At 45.3% G+C, this 22,485-nt stretch overlaps 1 protein-coding gene across 2 annotated transcripts; it reads right to left on the reverse strand.

The window, feature by feature from the left end:
* Positions 1–844: 844 nt before the first annotated feature.
* TBC1D20 (TBC1 domain family member 20) lies at positions 845–19,384 on the reverse strand. 2 transcript variants are annotated; one of them, XR_003793333.1, is made up of 9 exons: positions 19,151–19,384; positions 12,617–12,802; positions 9,171–9,251; positions 6,679–6,865; positions 6,397–6,498; positions 5,319–5,460; positions 4,302–4,489; positions 2,538–4,039; positions 845–2,426 (listed from the first exon to the last, which is right to left on the reverse strand). XR_003793333.1 is itself a non-coding variant. In XM_029221922.1 (8 exons), the coding sequence occupies exons 1-8, from the start codon at positions 19,218–19,220 to the stop codon at positions 3,784–3,786; spliced, it is 1,212 nt and encodes a 403-aa protein (XP_029077755.1). In that variant the 5' UTR covers positions 19,221–19,384; the 3' UTR covers positions 1,745–3,783. The 2 variants fall into 2 exon arrangements, 1 of the variants encoding a protein (XP_029077755.1); XM_029221922.1 differs by having other exon boundaries at positions 1,745–4,039.
* Between the last annotated feature and the right edge of the window lie 3,101 nt (positions 19,385–22,485).

Raw genomic sequence — 22,485 nt, forward strand, 5'->3', positions numbered from 1 at the left:
ACATCAGTTCATTAAAGCGTCCATGTGGGATGGGACCATCCCTATTTTACTGTCATTGACAGTGAGCTCTAGAGATGTAGTGACTGGAAGAAGCTCACATAACCAGGAAGGAACACACTTGCCATCATGTCACCAGGAACTCTCTCCAAACCCAGTTTTGGTCATGGCCCATCCTCATCCCCCAAATTGCCTACAGAGTCCCAACTCCCTTCCACAGAGCTCAGAGCTCTCCCTGGCCTGAGCCCCACGTACCCTTCCATTGCCATTGCCCACTCCATCTTTCTACAAAACACCCACACTTGTTATTCAGCTTTTTTTTTTTTTGCGGTATGCGGGCCTCTCACTGTTGTGGCCTCTCCCGTCGCGGCGCACAGGCCCCGGACGCGCAGGCTCAGCGGCCATGGCTCACGGGCCCAGCCGCTCCGCAGCACACGGGATCCTCCCAGACCGGGGCACGAACCCGTGTCCCCTGCATCGGCAGGCGGACCCCCAACCACTGCGCCACCAGGGAAGCCCTTCAGCTATTATTTTTACACTAATTTCCCCTCAGCCTTGCGTGTTGTGCAGTATTTTCTGACACCACTTCTCTGATTTCCAACACCGAGTGTCCAACAATTCAATTCAGTTCTGACACTACCTGGAATTAGCATCTGATGCCACAAGTTAAAGGGCTCAGTCCCACAAGACTGTCCCACTTCAGATCCAGCTGCAAATGGGGTGCCCAGACTACTCACACTTCTGCCTGGCCAACTACAAGTTCAGTGGTTTCTACAAAACCCTCTCAGTTTCAATAATTTGCTAGAAGTACTCACAGAACTCAAGAAAACACTTTACTTACATGTACTGATTTATTATAAAGGACACAACTCAGGAACAGCCAAATAAAAGAGATGAATAGGGCAAGGAACGGGGGGGAAGAGGGTGCAGTGTTCCCAAGCCATGCCACCCTCCCAGCACCTTGATGTGTGTGCCAACCCGGCAGCTCTCCCGATCTCTGAATCAAGAGTTTTTGCAGTGCTCAATGTCCAGCCTCCCCTCCCCTCCCAGGAGGTCAGTGGTGGGGCTCAAAGTTCTCACGCTCTAATCACTTGGTCTTTCCGGTGACCTGTGCCATCCAGGGGTCCCACCTTAACTCACTTCATTAGCATAAACTCAGGTGGGATCAAAAGGAAATCATTATGAACAACAAAAGACACTCCTATCACTCAGAAAATTCTAAGGGTTTCAGGGGAAGTGGGGACAAAACCCAAATATTTATTTCACCACACATACCCTTCCTTCAGTTTTCTATTTATCAAAATTCTCTTTACATTCAATCAACTATGAAACTGCCACTGAAAACAAATTGCTCCTTCAATGCAGTTCTCTGGTGAGGTCCCAGAGGCAGGGCGGTGTCCTGGCCAGCCCTGTGTCCTCCACAAGTCAAATCAAAGGACAGCATGGGCAGCTGGCCTACGGTGGTGGGACACGGTCGGGGAGCCGAGTGATGCCTGCTCAGCCTTCAGCCCCCTTACGTCTCCCCTCTGGGCCAAGGCAACAGTGGACCCAGGCAACGTGGGTTCTTGCCTCGGGAAAAACAGAAACAGGACTGCAGGTACTGTCCAAGCTCTCCGGGCAAGTCAAGGCCAACCAGGAGTCCACAGATACAGCACATCTCCAGGTCAGGGGTGGAAGGGAGGGAGCATCAAGGCCAGATGTCTAAAGCTAAAGCCACTCCAACAAGGAAAGAATGACAGAAGCGATTAGTAGCCACATATGGCTGTTTATTTCATACAGGGCTCTGTACAAAATATTTACACATATTCCTTACAGAATAGTAAACCACTTGAAGGTAAAAAGATAATGCTTTCTTCTCATTGGCAGGGGATAATCCTGATGTCAGAAAAGCTATAAAACAAATGAACTTCCTCCTTCCTAGGCCACAACAAAAGTCAATGCCACCTGCTTCCTGGGATCCAAAAAGCCATGGCCTTGGGACCCTGATCACATGCACCTCCCTTCCTCTTCCCCATCAATTCCTTCAGTATTTACAGACAGGCCCAAGGGCCTGTGGCAGGAGGGGCCGATGCTGCCCATTTGGAAAGATGACAAGAGGACAAATTTGTTGCAGGAGAAGACTGGGAACTTCTGTCACGTCATCTGGATCCTGGAAGAATTTCCTTTGTCTTGATAAATCTACCACTTTCTAGACTAATCCATCCACATCATGCTAACCCCAGGTGGGACTCCTGCTATGGAGAATGACCTGCCACTTTGAGCTTTTTTTGGTTGTAAAGTGCTTAGTGTAACTCAGTGTGGACAGATGCCTCTCCTAACCACTCTGCACACCATGGGCATATGGGGAGGACGTGGAGGTCTGGGTGTGGTGGGGTGGAGTGCTTCTGGCATGTTTACTTTAAGAAAACACCTGCCAAGAGAGAACGTGCCTGCAACAGACCAGGAAAATAAAAATACATGGCTGCTTCATACTATACACCCCAGTTCTTCAGAGCAGCAAAAGGCACTTTTATTCAAGCCACAGTTAATCTAAAACAAACCTGGCTTCGCTTATTGGAAAAGCTGTACCAGAGGAAGTGAATATCCATCTTGTTCTTAAGACCTGGAGAGTCCTTAGGAAGCCTCGAGCTGGCTGTCCCAGGCTCCCACCACACGCTTCAGGATGCAGTTTGTCCCCTTCTGGGTGCGGACGAGTTCCCAGTGACATTTCCTACCAGGAAGGAGAGACCAGCAGTTGAGGAGATAAGTTAAACCCAAAAAACAAAGCCAAGGTTGTGAGTGGATGCCTATTTGGGAGTAGAAGGGTGACTGGAGGAAAAGAGGAGGGAAGGAAGGGAAGCTGGAGAAGAAGAGGGCACTATGGAAGTGTGGGGCTGTTTACAAATAGCAACTCTGACTAAAGTGAAATGTTAAATAATTGAGTAGAAAGGAAACTTCAGGGTTTTAGAAGCTCATCCTTCTGACGAGAACGATTTTTTTTTCCATGAAGGAACTATTACTTTAAAAGTGCAGGTACTTTACATGTTGGGTGTATGTAATTCTAAAAATAGTAGTAAAAGTGTCTTTTATATGCATTGTCATGTGGCTTGTGGAAGAGAATAAGGAGAAAAAAAAAAAAGGCAGGCAAAAACCAGCCTATGTCTGCGCCCTAAAACGTAACATTCCTTCCTGTTTGACTGGAAATGCCCAAGTGATTTCTAGCCTGAAAATAGGTAGGATTTACCTAGTAACCTAGTTCACATGTGTCTCTTAGATTTCCGACCAGCTAATGGAGCTGTTCTTAAAAGGGGGCCAATCTTGCCCCCAGGCTGGCCTTCTCTGCCCCTTCGCCTTCATTCCAAGGTCTGACTTCTTTAGCAGCAGCTCCGTCCTTCTTTGTCTGGCTGAAGCAGTCAGAACGGGAGGAGCTGCCAGGAGGGCATTCAGTGGTCCAGCTTACTACGAGCAGCCAAGATGCTCCCCAGTGACCAGGCCCAGCGGGTTCCAAAGGCAGCCGGGAGCTGCAGAAACCCACTTCCCTCAACACAAGAGGAGGCAGCAGAGAGCCCACTCAGAAGCCCACTGTGAGGCAGAAAGAGTTCTGTGCTCAGGACCCGAGTGCCCAGCGTCACGCAGGCTCTGCTACTGGCCTCTGAGGCAAAGGCATCCACGGACCGGGGAAAGGGTGCAGAAATAGAAAACCCTTGACAGAAACCCTTTTAATAAAGGAAATTCCACCCCCTCCCAATCTGTCCATGGAAGGGTGAGACCTTGATGTCATGTAAGAGGAAGTGTCTTCTCAGGCATTTAGGGAAACAGCTGCAGCTGAAACTTTGGGGCCCACTCCAGGGCACTTTTCACCACAGCCAGAGCGGCTGCTCCAAGTGCCACCGTCAGTCCCATCACTGCCAGCTTCACAAAGCGGTTGGTCCTTGGTTTGGTCAGGACATCTTTTGTTCGCTCCTCAGGCCGCAGAAGTCCCCGAAACCGCTGCCGCAGTACCATGTCAGGCCTCTGCTGGGCTGATGCCAGCTCAAAGTCTTTGAAGGTAGAGGCTGCCGTTCTGCAGAGGAGAAGGAGACAGAAGGGAATGGGATAAGAGAAGGAGGGAAAAAACTAGATTAAATAGGCTAAGGGCAGAGACATCCACTGCTCAGAAAACTCTTCTTATAAAGACCCATGAAGTCTCAAGTGGGGATTCCACTAGCATAAGCATAGGTCTCTGGAAACACCACTCCCAGCCCCGTCCCCAGCAGACACCGTCTTCCATCATTTCTGCTCACTAACGAACACCCCTGTTCAGCCGGTGCCGTGGCCCCACTCACTTCTCAGCTTGCTGTTGGGCAGCTGCCTCCCGAGCAAGTTCGGACGGGGGGAACTGGACAAAGAGGTCTCCTGCTCTACTGATCAGCGTCTCATAGGGCAGGTCCTGAGGGATCTGGGACAGCAGGTGGTGGACCGAGGCCATGTCGCAGTCACAATCCAGGACTTCCTGCTCTCGATGCAACACGATCTGTGCGGAGCAAGGCCTTGCATCAGAGAGCAGAACATACAGGGCCTTGGCCACTTCATTTCATTCTCCTTAGAGGTGAATTTCAATTGGTACCAAACAGGGCTCACCCCAAAGGTTCAGCAAATTCTTGTATTCATCTAGGAAATAATGATGTACACATCTGAGCACTTTTCCCACTGGGCAAACCCTTCCTGCTGAGGCAAACCTCCACCCCATGACGTGAAAGGCTGACCAATTAAATGAAGGAGGTTCTTTTAGGAGGAAGGAAAGAAGAAGGATTACTGGAGATTCCTAGCTCCAGCACAGAAGAAATGGTTCGAAACAGCAGAAAGAATGGTCTTGCTCTCTTTAAAGGACAATGAAGAGTGCTGTGAGTGCCCACCTCCACCCTCACGCCGGATGGTTCAGGCCCCTCTGATAACTGGGGCCCCTCAACCCCGACTAAAAGCCATCTCAACTTTCTATCATAATGCCACACTTCTGCTTTTCTTAAACCCGGAGTTGGGGTTGTACGAGCTCCAGGAGTTGTCAACAGAAACCCTGATAATTCACAACGCACACGAGCATTTTAAAGGTTCAGAAGAATCAAGCAGTAAACAAATCTAACAACTCTGTTTAACTAGCAGTTCCCAAACTTACTGTTACACAGAACATTTTTTTCTCCCATGACTCTCCCATTAACATTCCACAGAACAGTGTCCAGAGACGCTAGCCTGGGGAAGTGCTGTCTTTGGCATCTTTCCATAATCACCAGGTTTCCCTTTAGGCAACATGATCAAGCTGGGTTTGAGGATGCACACCAAGCTGCTGGCTCATGGTCTATACCTACCACAGCTGCAAAGTAAATGGGCATCAGCGGGTGGCAGGCCAGGAAGAAGTCGTATAACCGCACGACGTGCCTGAAGTCAGACAGGACGTGCCCAAACCAGGTGATGAGCCAGCTGAGCGCAAAGATGGTCCCCACCTCGGCACTAGGAGCAAGGAAGTCCAGATGTTAGGTTCCCTGCTGAGTCATCCCTTCCCCCTCCCTGGGCCTTCTTTGTCCTCAGTGCTGTGTGAAGAAAGCATTTGAGAAACATGCTTTTTGGAAAATTCAGCCACCTACAAATTCAGCCTCTTCTCCTCACAACACAGAAAGTCCTTACAATATACCCAACATCATGACACTAATACCACAATAGGGTCCTGGTGGCCTTATCTCCCTGGGTGCTCTCCTAATGGCCAACAAACGCCAACTAAAGCAACAAGAATTAGCTGTTTTCAGAGAACTACACCACCATTTTCCTTCTGAGAAAGTCCATCCTTTGGGGGGGCACAGGCACATATTCTCAGGCTTGAAAACACAACTGTATTGATTTTAGTTAACATGAGGTGACTGAAACACCCTAAGACACAGCCTTTTTTTTTTTCTTTTTTAAACAGAGGCAGGCATTGGCCAAGGACACATTTCCAACTAAACAGAAGAGAAAAATCATATGAGAACTGCAAAGAAGTATTTCTTCTCCTTGGTATGTGGTGAGTAAAACAACCCACAGATGGCCTTGTCCTTCTCGCCTCTGGATCCTATAGAACTCTGTACTTCTGTTGCAGCAGTAACCTCAAAGTCTGCCTTGGCGTACTTACCTTGTCCACCTCCCTCCACTAGAGGTAAGCTCCTCAAGGGCATGGGCTGTGACCTCTCTTCTATCCCCCAAGAAGCACAGCACCCAAAGAGTGTTCCAAGACTGTGCACAGAACTGAATTATCCAGACTGCTGGTAACTGGAAAGGACAACTCGGAAGAACGTAACACTGGTCGACATGAGATGATGCAGCTGAGCTACGCTTGTGAAGAATAAACAGAGGCTAGGAGAAAGCTGAAGAGGGCTGTGTGTGTACGTACACACATAAATGTAGACACATATATACCTCTGCATGAAGTCATGGAGGTCTGGATTCACCTGGTCAATGATGGGCATCAGATAGTTTAATATATGCTTGGTGTTGTCCATTGTTGGATCCATGAAATCCCTAGAAGGAGACAATTCAATGAGCTTGGTCAGACCAAATACTGGGATCAGGGTTTGGGGGCAGTAGGGTGGAGTGGGGTTCAAACCACTGAAAACACTGACTAGGAAATGGGCTGAGGAGTTATCCCCAGGGGGACTTGAGGAGTGACACCCATCCTCTTATGCTGCTTTGTGCTGGTACCTGAGGTGATGGGTAGACAATTTTTCTACCAGGGATGCTGCCAGCTTCTCGCCTACCACCAGCAAGAATGTGACCACGATGTCGTGGTAGCCCTGGTAGTAGTGCAGCTGAGGGTTGCGCTCCAAGACGAGGAGGATGATGTCGATCAGCTCTTCCTGGAGCCCTTCTCTCTGTTCCTCTGGCATGCCTGGGGAGGGGAGGGCAGGGGAGATGCACTTGAACATGGCAAGCAGCCTAGTAACACAGAGGCTGGGAAGACGGTCAGCAGTGGATTAGCAGAGAAAGTGTTTAATAAAAGAAAATTAATGACAACAATTTGGCAACACATTCAAGACACACACTGCTGATACTGCCTGACATGTAGGAAAGAGCCACAGACTGGCTACCTTACAGTGGGGGAACCCAACCAACACCATCTTAAAACCCGGGTCACCACAGGTCATGCTGCCAACAGTGTGACTAGTGGACAGCACGTGCCTCCCGATGTGCTGCAGGGAAAACTCAGCACCACTTTGGTGGAATTCCTATCAAGAGTTCATCACCTGAATCTTAAAAGGAGGAAACACCAGATAAACCGAAACTGAGGGAGACTTTATAAAATAACTGGCCTGTCATAAAATACAAAGGAACTATTCCAGAATAAAGGAAGCTAAAGAGATACGAAGACTGAATGGAAAATGCATGAATTTGTATCTCCTTTTCCTATAAAGAACATTATTGGAATAAATGGTGAAATCTGAATAAAATCTGTATTAGCAGTAAATACTGTCAATGTGATGCTGATTTTAAGTGTGATTATGTAATAAGAGCCGTGTTTTAAAAAAATATACCCTGAAATATTTAGGGATAAAGGGGCACCATGTGTGTAATTTATTCTTAATAGTTCAGAAAAAAATTTGCATGTGTGTACCACAAAGGAGAGAGAGAAAGCAATACTAAGGTAAATATAGTAAAAGGTTGACATATAAGAAAATCTGTGTAAAAGCCACCTGGGGAATTCCTTGTCCTACTTTTGCAACTTTTCTGTAGGTATGAAATTATATAAAAACAAAAAACGTGAGAGATGCATGTTGCCCTCAGAAACAAACTAAATATCACAGGAAGTACTGATTTCCTTGATCCAAAGACGCAGCTGGAAACAGAAAAGGCTGTCTCGGGAGACCTTTTGGCGTGCGCACCTAGTTCTGGCAGCGGTCAGTGTGGCTCCTCGGCTCATCTGGCTTTTAGTATAAAAATGGCCTCATGACCTGTTTTAGAAGAACGGCGCACAGCACAGCTTTCCTACACCATTAGGTTTTCCAGTCAAAAACAGATCTTATGAGAGAAAACAGCTAATACAAGAGCCCAGACTAAACTGAACAAATGTTTTTAGGTGAGAGTGAAGCTCATCTCTTGCCCGTTTCTACCTACCCCTTCTCAAAAAGGCACACTCTAAAAGATAAAAAAGAACATGGAGTAAACCAACTACTATGGATAGGTAAAGTAATGAAAGTAGTGAGAGAAAAAAAGTAAACCTTATTTGAATTTTCAGTATAAAAGAGGTCAGCTAAGCTCAGAAGAACGTGAATGTAAAAAAATATGAAACCACATGGAAAGTTCAGCCTACAAGAATAATATCATAGACTGATGTCACATAAGCGGAAGAGGAATAAAGGGCTCAGAGGAAAAACAGGTTACCTAGGGAAAAATATGGAATGCATCTGTCCTGCGTGGTCTCCTCAAGACCAGCAGGATAGGAAAAGAGCCTTTCCAGGAACCAAGGGTGCAAGCAGGAAAGAGGCCCTTTAACAGACAAAATCCAATGCCAGAGCATGGGTTCAGAAGAGTGAGAAAATGGGTTTAGAGGCTCTTGTTCCCTCTAGCAATTCTCCTCCCTTCATGGACCTAAGGTGGAGTTGCCAAAGGAAGAGAAATAGATGAGGTTTGCTGGCCAGTTTCCTTCATTGTGAAACTGGAGACAATGGTTATTCTTCTCATTATTCCTGGGAATGGGGAGACAATTTTAGGAACAGACTCTTTAAACATGTAGTGATTGGCCTTCCTTCCAGTCCAAGGGCCCCAATATACGTATATGCAAGATACCGCTATGTATAAATGAAGATATTAATAGTTCTTGTTATAGTGACCACTTCCAAACCAATCGGCTCTTTAAAGCCAGACTGATGGCTCTAGCAATCCCTATAAAGTCTCCTCTAAGGCTCTGAAGGGGGAAAAACCCTCTTCTCTCATCCACCACCTCTAGGCCAAAACACATTATTTTAGGCTCAGGCCTTCACAGTGCGGTTCTGAACTGACTGAGACAATGAAAGAATGACGCGGCAGATGGGGAGCACAATGGGTCCCTGAGGAGGTAGGGTCCTGCGTGTGGTCACGCTCTGTGCTGGGATGGAAGCTTCCTGGGACAAGCAAGCACCAACACAAGAAAGTAAGTGCAACTGGGACAGAAGCCACCCCGCCACCCCCCACCCAGGAAGACCGAGAGCACGTCTCACCAGGAGGGAACCTCCGTAAAGACCGCCTGACATCCAGGAGCACTTGTTGGTAGTCCTTGCTCATCTGTCGTAGGTCGTTCCCTATTGAAGGAAAAAGAACATGTTATTGCAAGAACATCTGGGAAGCCACATCAGGAGCAAAACATCCTGGCATGACATAAAAGGCCTGAAAGACATACTCGGGCTTTTCTTGAAGGGGACATGACTCAAGATACAACATTTGGAGAGGAATCCCTGGTTTAGTTCCAAACACGCTGTTTCACGCAAGTCATGATGACCATAAGAGGAGGGAACACAGATCATCCAGGAGGCTACAGGGTGCAAAGAGCAGCAGAGGAGAAGTCAGGAGGCCAGAAGCTGCATGCAGGCTGCTACTGTGTGTCACCGGGAGTTGCTCTGAATTTCAAAGCCCACATCTGTACAATGGGGATTACTCCCTTCCGTGTGTACCTCTCAGATTAATGTAAGGATCAAATAAGATCATGAATGTGGAAACCACAGACCACTGGAAAAACTCTAACATCTGTAAAGTCTAGGGAACACTGAGCTGTTCAGAAAGGAGTATTAAGATAAACTCACATAAAAAAGAACCTAACCTCTCTCGACCCTGCAATTCTAAAACTAAGACACTGCAAACAGGAGACAGTACTTGTGTTCAGTTGTTAAGCCCAACTGAAAGTAAGGAGGCAGTCTCTAGCTGTTATATATATAAAAGTGTACATTTCCTTCATAACCGAAATCAAAACTTACTAGAGGAGCCTGTACAATACTTCCGCATACACAGACTTCATCTTATAAAGATATGGGAAATCTGGAATCTGACAGAATACCATCTCAGGATTTAGAGTGTGAATACAGCAATGCCTTTTCCTTCCAACAAAAAGATCACTGCTCTGAGGCAGCCCGGTTCCAAAGATAATAACAAGGGGCAACTTAAAACATCTACTCAGGAGGCTTCCCTGGTGGCGCAGTGGTTGAGAGTCCGCCTGCCGATACAGGGGACACGGGTTCGTGCCCTGGTCCGGGAGGATCCCACATGCCGCGGAGCAGCTGGGCCCGTGAGCCATGGCCACTGAGCCTGCGTGTCTGGAGCCTGTGCTCCACAACGGGAGAGACCACAACAGTGAGAGGCCCGCATACCGCAAAAACAAAACAAAACAAAAAAACATCTACTCAGGGACTTCCCTGATGGTCCAGTGTTAAAGAATCCGCCTTCCAGTGCAGGGGATGTGGGTTTGATCCCTGGTCGGGGAACTAAGATCCCACATGCTGTGGGGCAACTAAGCCCACACGCTACAACTACCGAGCCCGCGTGCCTCAACTAGGGAGCCTGAGTGCCACAAACTACAGAGCCCTCACCCTCTGGAGCCCACGTACCACAACTAGAATGAGGAAACCTGTACGCCACAACTAGAGAGAAGGCTGCATGCTGAAACAGAGCCTGTGTGATGCAATGAAGAAGAAACCAGCGCTGCAACAAAAGATCCCGCGTGCCGCAACTAAGACTCGACGCAGCCATAAATAAATAAATTAATTTTAAAAACCCATAAAATAAATAGGTATACTAAAAAATAAAACAAAAAAACCATCTACTCGGCTGTACCACAACACTGTGAACTTTTTATCAGCAGAGGCTGTTTTAATCATCTCTAGTACCTGGCACACATTAGGAGCACAAATAGTACTTGCCAAATGAATGAAAGAATCCCCAGCACCTGGACTTTTGCCAAACATAGCAGGAAAGCAATAAATTTTTGTGGAGTGAATAAATGACAAAGTGGATTCACTGTTTTGCTGTACTTTCTTTTGTATTCTGCACTGTATTCTAAGGAAGTTTTTTTTTTTTTACTACACGGGCCTTGCAAATAAGTACAGTTGCCCCTCAGTATTCAAGGCGGATTGGTTCCAGGACCCCCAAGGATACCAAAATCCACAGATGCTCAAGTCCCATGTATTAAGTGGTCTAATATTTGCATATAACCCATGCACATCCTCCCATATACTTTTTAATTAATTAATTTTCTTTTTTATTGGGGTATAGTTGTTTTACAACTCCCGTATATTTTAAATCACCTTTAGATTACTTATAAAACCTAATACAGGACTTCCCTGGTGGCACAGTGGTTAAGAATCCGCCTACCAATGCAGGGGACATGGGTGTGATCCCTGGTCCAGGAAGATCCCACATGCCATGGAGCAACTAAGCCTGTGTGCCACAACTACTGAGCCTGTGCTCTAGAGCCCGCAAGCCACAACTACTGAGCCCATGCACCACAACTACTGAAGCCCACATGCCTAGAGCCCATTCTCCGCAACAAGAGAAGCCACTGCAATGAGAAGCATGCACACCATAGCAGAGGAGTCCCTGCTAGCAGCAACTAGAGAAAGCCCGTGCGGAGCAATGAAGACCCAACGTGGCCAAAAATAAATAAATTAAATATAAATAAATTTAAAAAAAAAACCTAATACAATGTAAATGCTATGTAAATAGTTGGAGAGCACAGCAAATTCAAGTTTTGCTTTTGGAAATTTCTGGAGGTTTTTTTTTTTTTTTACAGAATATATTTGATCCATGGTTGGTTGAATCCTTGGACTTGGAGGGGCCAACTGTAACAGTTTTTCATAGAATTACAGAATTTTAGAATTCAAAATGGTCTTAGTATTTCCTCATAAAAAGTTTTTTTGTTTTTATAAGGACCGTAGAGGTATTACCTCTTCCTATAGCTCCACGTTTCTCAAAACGCAGTCCATGTGTGTCAGAATTAGGTGGGATTCTTGTTAAAATACATATTCCTACAACCCACTTCTAAGTGAACGTAAACTGGAATATACATTTTTGTTTGTTTCTTGGCCATGCCGTGCGGCTTGTGGGATCTTAGTTCTCTGACCAGGGATCTAACCCGGGCCCTCGGCAGTGAAAGCATGGAGTCCTAACCACTGGACCACCAGGGAATTCCCAGAATATATATATATATATTTTTTTTTTGCTGTATGCAGGCCTCTCACTGTTGTGGCCTCTCCCGTTGCAGAGCACAGGCTCCTGACGCGCAGGCTCAGTGGCCATGGTTCATGGGCCCAGCCGCTCTGCCGCATGTGGGATCTTCCTGGACCGGGGCACGAACCCGTGTCCCCTGCATCGGCAGGCGGACTCTCAGCCACTGTGCCACCAGGGAAGCCCCAGAATATACATTTTTAATAAACTCCCCTAACTAGCCAGTAATAGCAAGCTACCTACCTACCTAATAAAAACTCATTCCATTTTTTATTAAAATTCTACTTACCAGTTTGGTCTTATTTTCAGAGTAGGCTCAAGCATATCCTAAAATGCTTTAGGTGTTTACTCATCTACTCTTGGTTTGAAATGAGCATAAAAATCAAAGACCCTGGCATTCTTTTTCCCTGCCTCCTAGACAAGCTCCGCTTCACAGCACCTCACCCCTAATTACCTGATATAGGAGGTGGATCATTGGTGTTGACATTGAGGAGCTTGGGCCACACTTTCCGCCTGATCTCATCAGTCAGGAGCCCTCCTTCACTGATAGCCATACGTCTAAGGGCAGCCACATCAGTGGGATCACTGTTCAGAGCCTGGTAGATCTCTGCCACTTTCTTTTTCCTTTTGGCATTAAAGTCTGCAAAACAGAAGGGAAAAGGGCATTAGGCACATATTCAGCATTTGTACATTTTCTCTTCAGGGCTCAATCTCCTTGCTTGGTTTGAGGTAAGGTAGATATATTTGAAGTCAATCTACCGATATTTCACTAGCACATAGTGTGCAAAACACTAAGGAGATATGCCATATAAGTAACAAAAAAGGACATACAATTATAATAAATGCTCAGTACATTCAGATATATCTAACAGTTTTTCCTAATAGAATGACTGCGCTTTCTTAATGCTAAACTTTACAGAGCATACATCTCTCTCTCTCTTTTTAAAATAAATTTATTTATTTATTTTTGGCTGCGTTGGATCTTCGTTGCTGCCCACAGGTTTTCTCTAGTTGTGGAGAACGGGGGCTACTCTTCGTTGCGGTGTGTGGGCTTCTCATTGCAGTGGCTTCTCTTGTTGCAGAGAATGGGCTCTGGCGCGTGGGCTTCAGTAGTTGTGGCACATAGGCTCAGTAGTTGTGGCATACGGGCTTAGTTGCGCCACAGCATGCGGGATCTTCCCAGACCAGGGCTCGAACCCATGTCCCCTGCATTGGCAGGGGAATTCTTAACCACTGCGCTACCAGGGAAGTCCTCAATATTACTTTTTTAAACAAAACCACACGTGGAAAGTCTCCGGTTACACACTAATACAACTGGTAAAACATCAGAATCACATGGAGATATTTTCAAAAATAGAATGTCAAAGGGTATACTTGGGTCTCCAGTGTGGCTAGTGGTAAGAGAGGCATGATACTGCATACAAAGCAACGGTTTCTCAAGAACCATATTAATTACTGATGATCAGGAAGTACTGTTTTAAGGATCTTATATCCTTATGTGGTAGTCTCTTATTTATACACAGGCATTTTGCTGTGTTTAAATTAGTTTTTTAGGAGACTGGTTGAGAGTTTGTGGTTAATGTGCATCATATTATAATTTTTCTATCTAAAATAATGGGGTAATAATAGGCTGTCAGAGTTTTCACCAGAATGGCTGATTTTAGGAACAGCAAACACAAGAAAAGTTAAACTAGACAACACCAAAGAGATGTCACAAAGCAGTACACTATAATTGCCCAAAAAAGGTATGTGCAGACACCAAGAGTTCAGACAGCTGTGGGTCAGGCTAATCTGAGAATGCATTACTGAAGAGTGCAATTTAAAAAGAAAGGGGAGGATTCTGAGAGGCTGGGAGGAGAGCAGAAGAAAGGCGTGGAGACAGAAACACAGGCCCTTTCATTTAACAGTAAATGAACTCATTAAAAAATATTTATGGGGACTTCCCTGGTGGTCCAGTGGGTAAGGCTCCATGCTCCCAATGCAGGGGGATGGGGTTCAATCCCTGGTCGGGGAACTAGATCCTGCACGCATGCTGCAACTAAGAGTCCTCATGCCACAACTAAGAAGCCCGCATGATACAACTAAAAGAGCCCGCATGCCTCAACTAAAGATCCCGCATGCTGCAATGAAGATCCCGTGTGCTGTAACTAAGACCCAGAGCAGCCAAAATAAATAAATAAATAATTTAAAAAATAAAAATAATAAGTATTTATGTAGCATATACTAGGTGCAGGGCACTGGAGTTAATGTAAAGTGGAAGATAACACTGGAAGGTAGGTTAGGCTTTAGAGAGGAATAACAGTGGAAGTAGGTTAGGCTTTAGAAGGGACTAACATCAGAAGGTAGATGTCTGTTTTAGAACAGACACTAAGCAGCTTTCCTCAGTACTGTTCTATTCTGAGGCAACAGTCTACAAATTGTTTCCATGATAAAGCTGCACATTATTAACGCAAATGAAAGTTGGTACTAATGGTCCTGGTTACCTATCTATGAGAACTGTGACATAAACCATATAAACAGAGGCACCAACTGGTTTGGAGTTAACATGCAATTGGAGGTGCAGACAGGACCAGGTGCTTTTTCACCCCGGCAAACCTGTTCTCCTGGCTAGACTATTATTTTCCTTGGTGACCTAGTAGGGGACCATCTGTTCCAGTTTGTCTGAGAGATTTCTGGTTTACACCTATAGTCCTGGCATAACTGTTCATAGCAAACTCTTCTTCCCATCCACACTCTCAAAAATGTCCCAGATTGGATGCTAAATTAAATGGTTACTCTACCTAGAAATCATGAAAAATCAAGTCTCAATTTCCTGTCAGCACAGCACCTAACTAGTCAAATGTTTATTTACAAAGTGCTTCAAGTTCTTGGCTTGGGTGTGTCTTACCATCCATCCATCTGTCCATTGATCTATCCATTCATTTATCAGTCGATCATTTAATGAGCAACTACTTGTAGTAAGCACCATAGTGGGATAAAAACATGAATATGACTCTCTCCCAGCCCTTGAGAGGCTCACAGTAGGGAGCAACATAATTATTACACATGATATAACAGAACCATGAAGAATCATGAAAACCCAGAGGAAAGAATAACTACTTCTGAGGCAATCAGGAAAGGCTTCACCAAGAATATGTTGTGGTACCTCCTTAAAGAAAAGTTTGCACATGGAAGAGTGTGCTGAAGGGAGAGCATTCCAGAGAGTATGTGCAAAGACCTTGTCACATGAAAGAAACATCATGCCCTGAAAACAGAAAAATTCCAAGAGGCTGAAGTGTTAGGTAAAGGAAGAGAGGCTGGAAGGACTGCAGTAAATGCAGCTAATAGAAGAGTCTGGACTGGATTTATCCTCCACTGAAGGGGAAGACAGGGAGGGATTTTACTTTGGGTCAAAGGGCCATCCTTTGGAAGAGAAGGCTCTATGTTCCCAAAGAGGGATCACTGAGACACAGAAAACAGAAAAGACTTTATATAACAACATAGGCTGAGACAAAATATGTGCAGGAATTGAATTAATTTCCAACAAAGAAAAAAATCAGATATTAAAAAATTTTTTTAACTTAGAGTGCTCTTGTACTTCCTACACATCATAAATTAAGAACACTTAAATGGTAATACTAAATATTTACCGAGGCAGCTGACATTTAGAAACCTTGTTAACCTATTTTCTAAGAGTATGGAAAATTTTCCTCAATTTTTCAAGACATATATCCACCCTACCCCTCTTTCCACTTAAGCTATTCAGCAATCTGGGGGAAAAGGAAAATCACTGTTTATATCTTGGAGGAAATAAAACTGTTTGCAATCAGTTGGATTTCCAGTAGGTTTTGGTAAATAATATGCCAAAATTTTAACTAATTCTGAACCCAAACCACAGCTCCAATACTTATTTCTCTAAAAACTCTGTTTGGATTCTACTTAAATCCTGCATTTCAAAATTTACTGCTATCATCTTGATTCTGATGCTCTGTGGGAACTCAACACATACGAGCAGAACAGAACAAATAATTTAGCTTAGCTATTGTTCCTCTGGAAAAATTGGCCTATAGTAAATGGCATTATTTTCCCCATATTACTGTTAAGAATATCCACACCAGAAAACTGTACATAGATTTGTAGGCACTTTGACCTTTTTCTAAAGCTATTGGTGATTCCCAGAGTAGAATGCTGCTCAATTGTGGGTTTTAGTGGCTGTCTGTTCAGACCCCAATATCGCCTTTCTCAATCCCATATTCTAGCAATTAAATGTTAGTGGCAGATGAAGGCACTCCTACGTGTGCCACACCCACAGACAAATATTTCATTGCACCTAACGTACATACAGGCTTTGACTGTGACATAAAAAGGGAGGAGAAAACAGCAAACTCAAGTGAGCTAGAGATGTATAAATTACATAGTGATGAATTCAACTGCTAGACTACACAATGAGGGAGAAGAGGTTCTGCAGAGTCTCAAATGCACAACTAATTTACACGTCATATCCTCTTCACCTCAGAAAGAGGAAAGTCAGAGCTATTCTTGGGATGCTTGGAAAAAGGTTAAAATTAATGTCTAACTATTTTAAGATAAACTTTACATATGGATTTTGGGGTAGGACACATTGCTGGACTTGAGAATGCGATATTTGGGCTTGCGATAAAAGCCCACATTTTCAAATCCCCTTGAATCCTTTCTTCTCCAATTTTTTAATTGCTCCACTTATAAGGGAGATGTATTATATATTCCAAAGCTGATATCTTCCAAATTTCTTTATAATAAAGGTCTTGGCTTTCGTAACCACGACAGAATGAAATGACTATTCTAGAGCCGGCCGCAAAATATAAGACGCTGCTATAAATAAATCCCTGCTGCCTGAAAAGTAATTCGTTCAACAAAGGAAAAAGGAATGACATTGGTACTACTTGGCCTGCTCTCTATTAAAACGATCATTTAAATAAGGAGCACTGAAACAGTAGTTCTTAACAACTCAGATAAAGATGGCTGAGTCTGTTATTGTCTCAAACCTCTCCCTACTCTGGCTACGGAACTCAGGTAGAGATTTCTGCTTCCTTAGAGCAACAGGTATCTTCAAAAGCATCTGGCTTGGGGAACTTAATACACAGGAAAGGGCAATGGCTAAAAATGAGCACTAGCTATGCTTCCTCTAAAAGTTTTTCCATATCAGCAAAATACACATCAGTGACTTAGATCAGGTAAATGATCTACACGCTTAATAAATGAATCTTATGTGCAAGAATAAAATTCCATAATGATTATTTGGTTTAAGTTTGCATGTCAAGAAAGCTTTACAGACTTTAAACAGAAGTTAAACTTAAATAGGCAGAGCTAGCCTTAATCAAAACCATGAAAGAGCAAGTCAGAAAGAGATCCTCCCAGACAGACACCCCCTACTCCACCCCTTGAACTCCTGATGTTGACATTGGAAATTAACTTAAAAATTTATGCTTGAAAAAAAAATTTATGCCTGAACTTCATATCTGTACCAGAGAAATACAGTGGGAGAGGAAAACCTTACCTTATTCTGAGTAAGGATCCTATTAAAAACAAAATAAAAGAAACTCTGTTTTTGTAAGTACTAATTAGTTTCAACAAACAGTACCCAAATTATCAGAGATTCATTAACTACCTGAAAAATAAAGACATGCACATATGAAGAAAGACTACCCCCAAAATGGAGAAAAATATTCTAGACAGTAAACCAATCTAATCGTAACCTCGACAAAAGAGTTAATAGTATTAGTAACTTTGTCAATTCTCCTATGATTAAAAACAAACAAGAAAAACAGAAAAACAAACTCCTCTCATCTCTAAATTCCTCCCACTTATCCAAAGAAGCAAAATCAAAGAAACAAGGGTAAAGTCTCGCAACCTAGGCACAGCTGCACTACATCATGTCACAAGACCCATACCACTTGAGGCAATGACTATTATGCCATGAGGACAGATGTTATATAAACATCAGCAAAGGGTTACAAGGCCAAAGGGCCTAAAGGAGTAATACGAGGAATGAGCTCCATTTCCATGCAGCATTAGAATAGGAGAAAAGGGCAATAACAAAATGAACCCAGAGAAACAAAATGTGAATAACCAGGTGCTTCATCAAAACGTGGGTTGAATATGTGGTTGGTTCTATTATGGGCACCACCCACCAGAAGATGGAAAAGTGGGAAAGTTACCTTAGTCTTCTCCATTTATTAACTGTATGCAAAAGGTATTTGAAAACAGCGCACAACGAAACCATGATTTCATGGAAATTAGTATAAGACAGTATAAAAAAATAGAGAGACTCGTTTTTTACACAATTAAACATTAAAATAGGTGGCACCGGATGAGATAGAGTAGATTGGTAGTTGCCAGGAGCTGTGGAGAATGGGGCCTGGGGAATGATGGCCTTTCTTTTTGGCATTAGAAATGCTCTGGAATTAAGACAGTGCGATGGTTGCCCCACCTTGTAAAAATGTACTAAGAACCACTGAACTGTACACTTTAAAGGATGAATTTCGAGGTAATTAAAAGAAATATGTGGTCCACGGACACCGCGTCACTCCAGACTGCGACCGATGAATGAAGTTTGGGAAACCGGCCTGACCACTACTAGGGAGGCGGCCCCCGGAGCCTGCGGACGTGGCCGGACAGTCTCGGTCGGGGGCGAGGCTTGGCCTCGGTTCTCAGGGAGACCCAATTCTCCTCTCCAGATGCGACAAGGTGGGACGCGGGGCCCCCGCCCGCCCCGTCCTTCCCACTGGGGGCGCGGGTATGCAGCCGGGGTTCCTCCGGTCCCCTCAGCATCCGCTGACCCCCAATTCCAGGATCTCTTCCACTTCAGACGTGACCCGGGTCTTCAGCCTTTTCCTCTCTCGCACCCCGCGCGGTCGTCCCGGGTCTCCCGGCCCCCTCCTCCGGCAGCTGTCCCCTGACCCTAAGGCCGCCCCTGTCCCTCAGGCCGTCCTCGCAGGCCGCTTCCCGGCGCCCCGGCCGGCTTCCGTACCTGCCTTCCCCGCGCCGCCGTCCCAGCGGCTGGAGGTGGGACCATCATCTTGCGCACTCCGGACGGCCATGTCCCGGGGGCCCGGGCCCGGGCCCGAGCCCCGGCTGGCGGCGGAGCCGACAGAAGACGAGGCAGCGGCCGCGGGATCCAGCGCCGGCTCCGCGGGGTAAGCTCGGCTTGGTCAGCCCACGGCGCGCAGGCGTCCCCGCGCGGGCTCCGCCCCGTGCCAGCACGTGACCCCGCTACGCCGGGCAGGCGGCGGCGGCGGGGGCAGCCGGCGGTCACCTGACCCGCGCGCAGGCGCCCTAAGCGGTGAGAGGAAGAGCGCGGGGAGCGCGCCCCGGAGAGTTAGTTGCAACTGAATTTGCAGCGCGTGGCACTCTTGAAGAAATGTGTTCAGGAGCAGATTTTATCATTTGTTTCTCTTATCTGTAAAATGATACTGATGATAATAAAACTACTGAACTCACAAGAGTTCTTGGGTAAGTGCTCAGAACACTACCAAGCATATAGTAACTACTCCATAATTGTTCACTCTGTTTTTGCTTACCAAGAATTTTACCTGCTGTCTCACTCCCCACAGGTACTCCTGTCATCGTACTTGGTGACGTCAGGGTTTAGCAGAACCATCGCATACGGTTATGCAGATTGTGCACCGCACAATGCCAAAGACGCTGTTCACATAGACGGTTATGTAAGCAGTGCTCCCTTTGAGTTATACAAAACTGGCCATTCATCCAAAAGGAGCATCTCTGTCTTATCAGGTCGTTGACCGCCTCGTCTCCAATGACAGTCCTTTCTCTTCAATAGGCCACTCATTCCCTTGGTCACACCCCTATCACTGTGGCCAGAAACTGCCCCACCTCTTAAATCTCCAATGCTAGGCCTCCCTCACTGAAACTCCCATGATTCTGGTTGCTGGATGACCCCTACCATGACAATTCTTTATTCTGAGGCGTCTAGCACATGGAACCCATTACTACTGGCCCGTCTTGGTTTCATTCAGGTTGCATGGTCCACCATCACATTTTAAGTCCTCTTTTATGTCCTCTGGGTAGCATTCATGTGCAGAAATTACTCTGAAGTTCATTTGATTTTTAAAACTAATACTCAATGTATTAAATTTAGAAATCCCCAAACCTTGTTTTTCCTTCAACTGACAAATTTTACAATTCCATTCATAAATCTAGTAAATTTTAACAATCACTTTGGTACTGTAACTGAGCAGGACCCTATGGGGCCTTCCCAGGACAGACTCCCCCACCATCCCCAACCCGCCAACCATGTCCTCTGCCTGCCCCTTGTCTGTAGAAAAACTTTAGCCTCCTAGGCCTTCCTCAAGTTCCAAAAAACAAATTTAATCTGAGAAGTGAGAAAAATACAGAAAGAAAGGAAAACAGTCAAATGAGACAAAATAATAATAGTTTAGCCATTGAACAAAGTCAAGGCCCTTTAGTTCCTCCTCAAGGGCTGTAGATAATATTCTGAGCCATATCCTTTGAGTTGTTTTGCAGATACTGAAACCCCCACCAGGTGGAAGAAGTTAACTGTGTGCTGTCCATAGACCAGTTGGAACTAAAAGGTTGATGATGTTGACTCCCGATCATCTCACCACCAACCAATCAGAAGAATGTCCATGAGCTGATCAAGCACTGCACAACCCCTCTCCCTCACCCTGTCTTTAAAAACCTTTCCCTGAAACGCATCAGGGAATTTGTCTTTTAAGCACCAGCTGCCTGGATTCCTTGCTTGGCGCCCTGCAATAAATGCTGCACTTTCTTTCACCACAACTTGGTGTCAGTAGATTGGCTTTACTGTGCACGGGCAAGCAGACCCAAGTTTGGGTTGGTAACAGTACCATTAATAAACTTAGTCAATTAAGTTCCTTTGAACATTTGTAGTCAATTGATGTAGGTCAGTTGATGTAGGGAAGAGCATTCTAGTCTGAGAAAATAGCACAGACACCATCTTGAAGCTAACAGAAAGCAAATCATGGTCTAGAAACTACAAGTGGTTTAGTGTCCTTATAGCACAGCATGAAAGACAAAGTGAACTTTGACACTAGTGAGGGCAGAGAAGTGTGCAGGGACAAGTTAGACAGAACCTCTTAAACCATATTCAAAGAGTTTGGACTGGATGGAGTCTGCAGGGTTAATTAACGAATTTTTTAGCATTGAATGTGGTCTTTGATGTCATCTAGATTAATCCTTATCTCCAATAAGAATCACCTCCACTTATCCATACAAATGTTTATGGCCCAAACCAGTGCTAGGCTATGAGGTGGGCCGTAGAGCGACAAATGTTGAGTTGCTCAACTTCTAAAGGGGAAGAGACAAGTAACCAGGCAATTGCAAAGCCAAGTGAAAAGAGGTCAGACAGAGGGCAACCTAGAAATCTGGGAGAACATGGAAAATCCCAGAAACCAAGAGATTCATGATTGAGTACAGGGCACAGGGGCATCTTAGGTCACTCTGGCAGGCAGGATTCTAAGATGGTCCCTAAGATTCCCACCCCATGGTATACATGCCTAATTAATTCCCTCCCCTTGAGTGTGGGCAGGTCTTGTGACTATCACGGGATCTCAGTCTCATGATTCCAGTGATGTTATACGGCAAAGATGAAAGGATTCTGCAGAGGTAATGAAGGTCTCAAATCAGTTGACCCTGTAGTCAAAAGAAAGATTGGCCTGGGTGGACCTAATCGATCAAGTCCTTTGAAACAGGGGTCCCCAACCCTCGGGCCACGGACGGGTACCGGTCCATGGCCTGTTAGGAAGCGGGCCGCACAGCAGGAGGTGATCAGTGGGCGAGCGAGCGAAGCTTCATCTGTATTTACAGCTGCTCCCCATCGCTCACATTACCGCCTGAGCTCTGCCTCCTGTCAGCATTATGGTGAGTTGTATAATTATTTTATTATTTCTATTATTACACTGTAATATATAAAGCGCACAATAAATTTAATGTGCTTGAATCATCCCAAAAGCATCCCTCCCCACTGGTCCGTGGAAAAATTGTCTTCCATGAAACCGGTCCCTGGTGCCAAAAATGTTGGGGACCGCTGCTTTAAAAGAAGGTGCAGGCCTTACCTGGAGAAATTCAAAGCAGCAGATACTCTCCTGTAGGCCTTCAATCAATTTGTGGTATTTTGTTAAACAGCAAGTGACGGGAAATTTTACCCCCCCACCCCCCAAAAAAAGCACAGGCAAAAAGATTTACTGGCTCACGTAACTGAAAAGTTCTTGCCCTTCTGCGTCCCCTCTCTCCCTCTCTCTCTCAGCTGCCCATTTCTTCATGTTGACTGCATTCTCCCACAGGCCCTGGGTTCATAATATGACT

The sequence above is a fragment of the Monodon monoceros genome, unplaced genomic scaffold, assembly GCF_005190385.1.
Source record: "Monodon monoceros isolate NGI ecotype Baffin Bay Population unplaced genomic scaffold, NGI_Narwhal_1 Super_Scaffold_13, whole genome shotgun sequence".
NCBI classification, from domain to species: domain Eukaryota; kingdom Metazoa; phylum Chordata; class Mammalia; order Artiodactyla; family Monodontidae; genus Monodon; species Monodon monoceros.

What these genes read in the sequence shown, in the direction of transcription:
- TBC1D20 (XM_029221922.1), bottom strand. Translation starts at nt 19,220, where the DNA reads ATGGCCGTCCGGAGTGCGCAAGATGATGGTCCCACCTCCAGCCGCTGG. An exon ending in TTTACGGAGGTTCCCTCCTG is followed by an intron (nt 6,866 to 9,170) that starts GTGAGACGTGCT and finishes TCCCCTCCCCAG; the next exon opens with GCATGCCAGAGGAACAGAGA. An exon ending in TTGTCTACCCATCACCTCAG is followed by an intron (nt 6,499 to 6,678) that starts GTACCAGCACAA and finishes GTCTCCTTCTAG; the next exon opens with GGATTTCATGGATCCAACAA.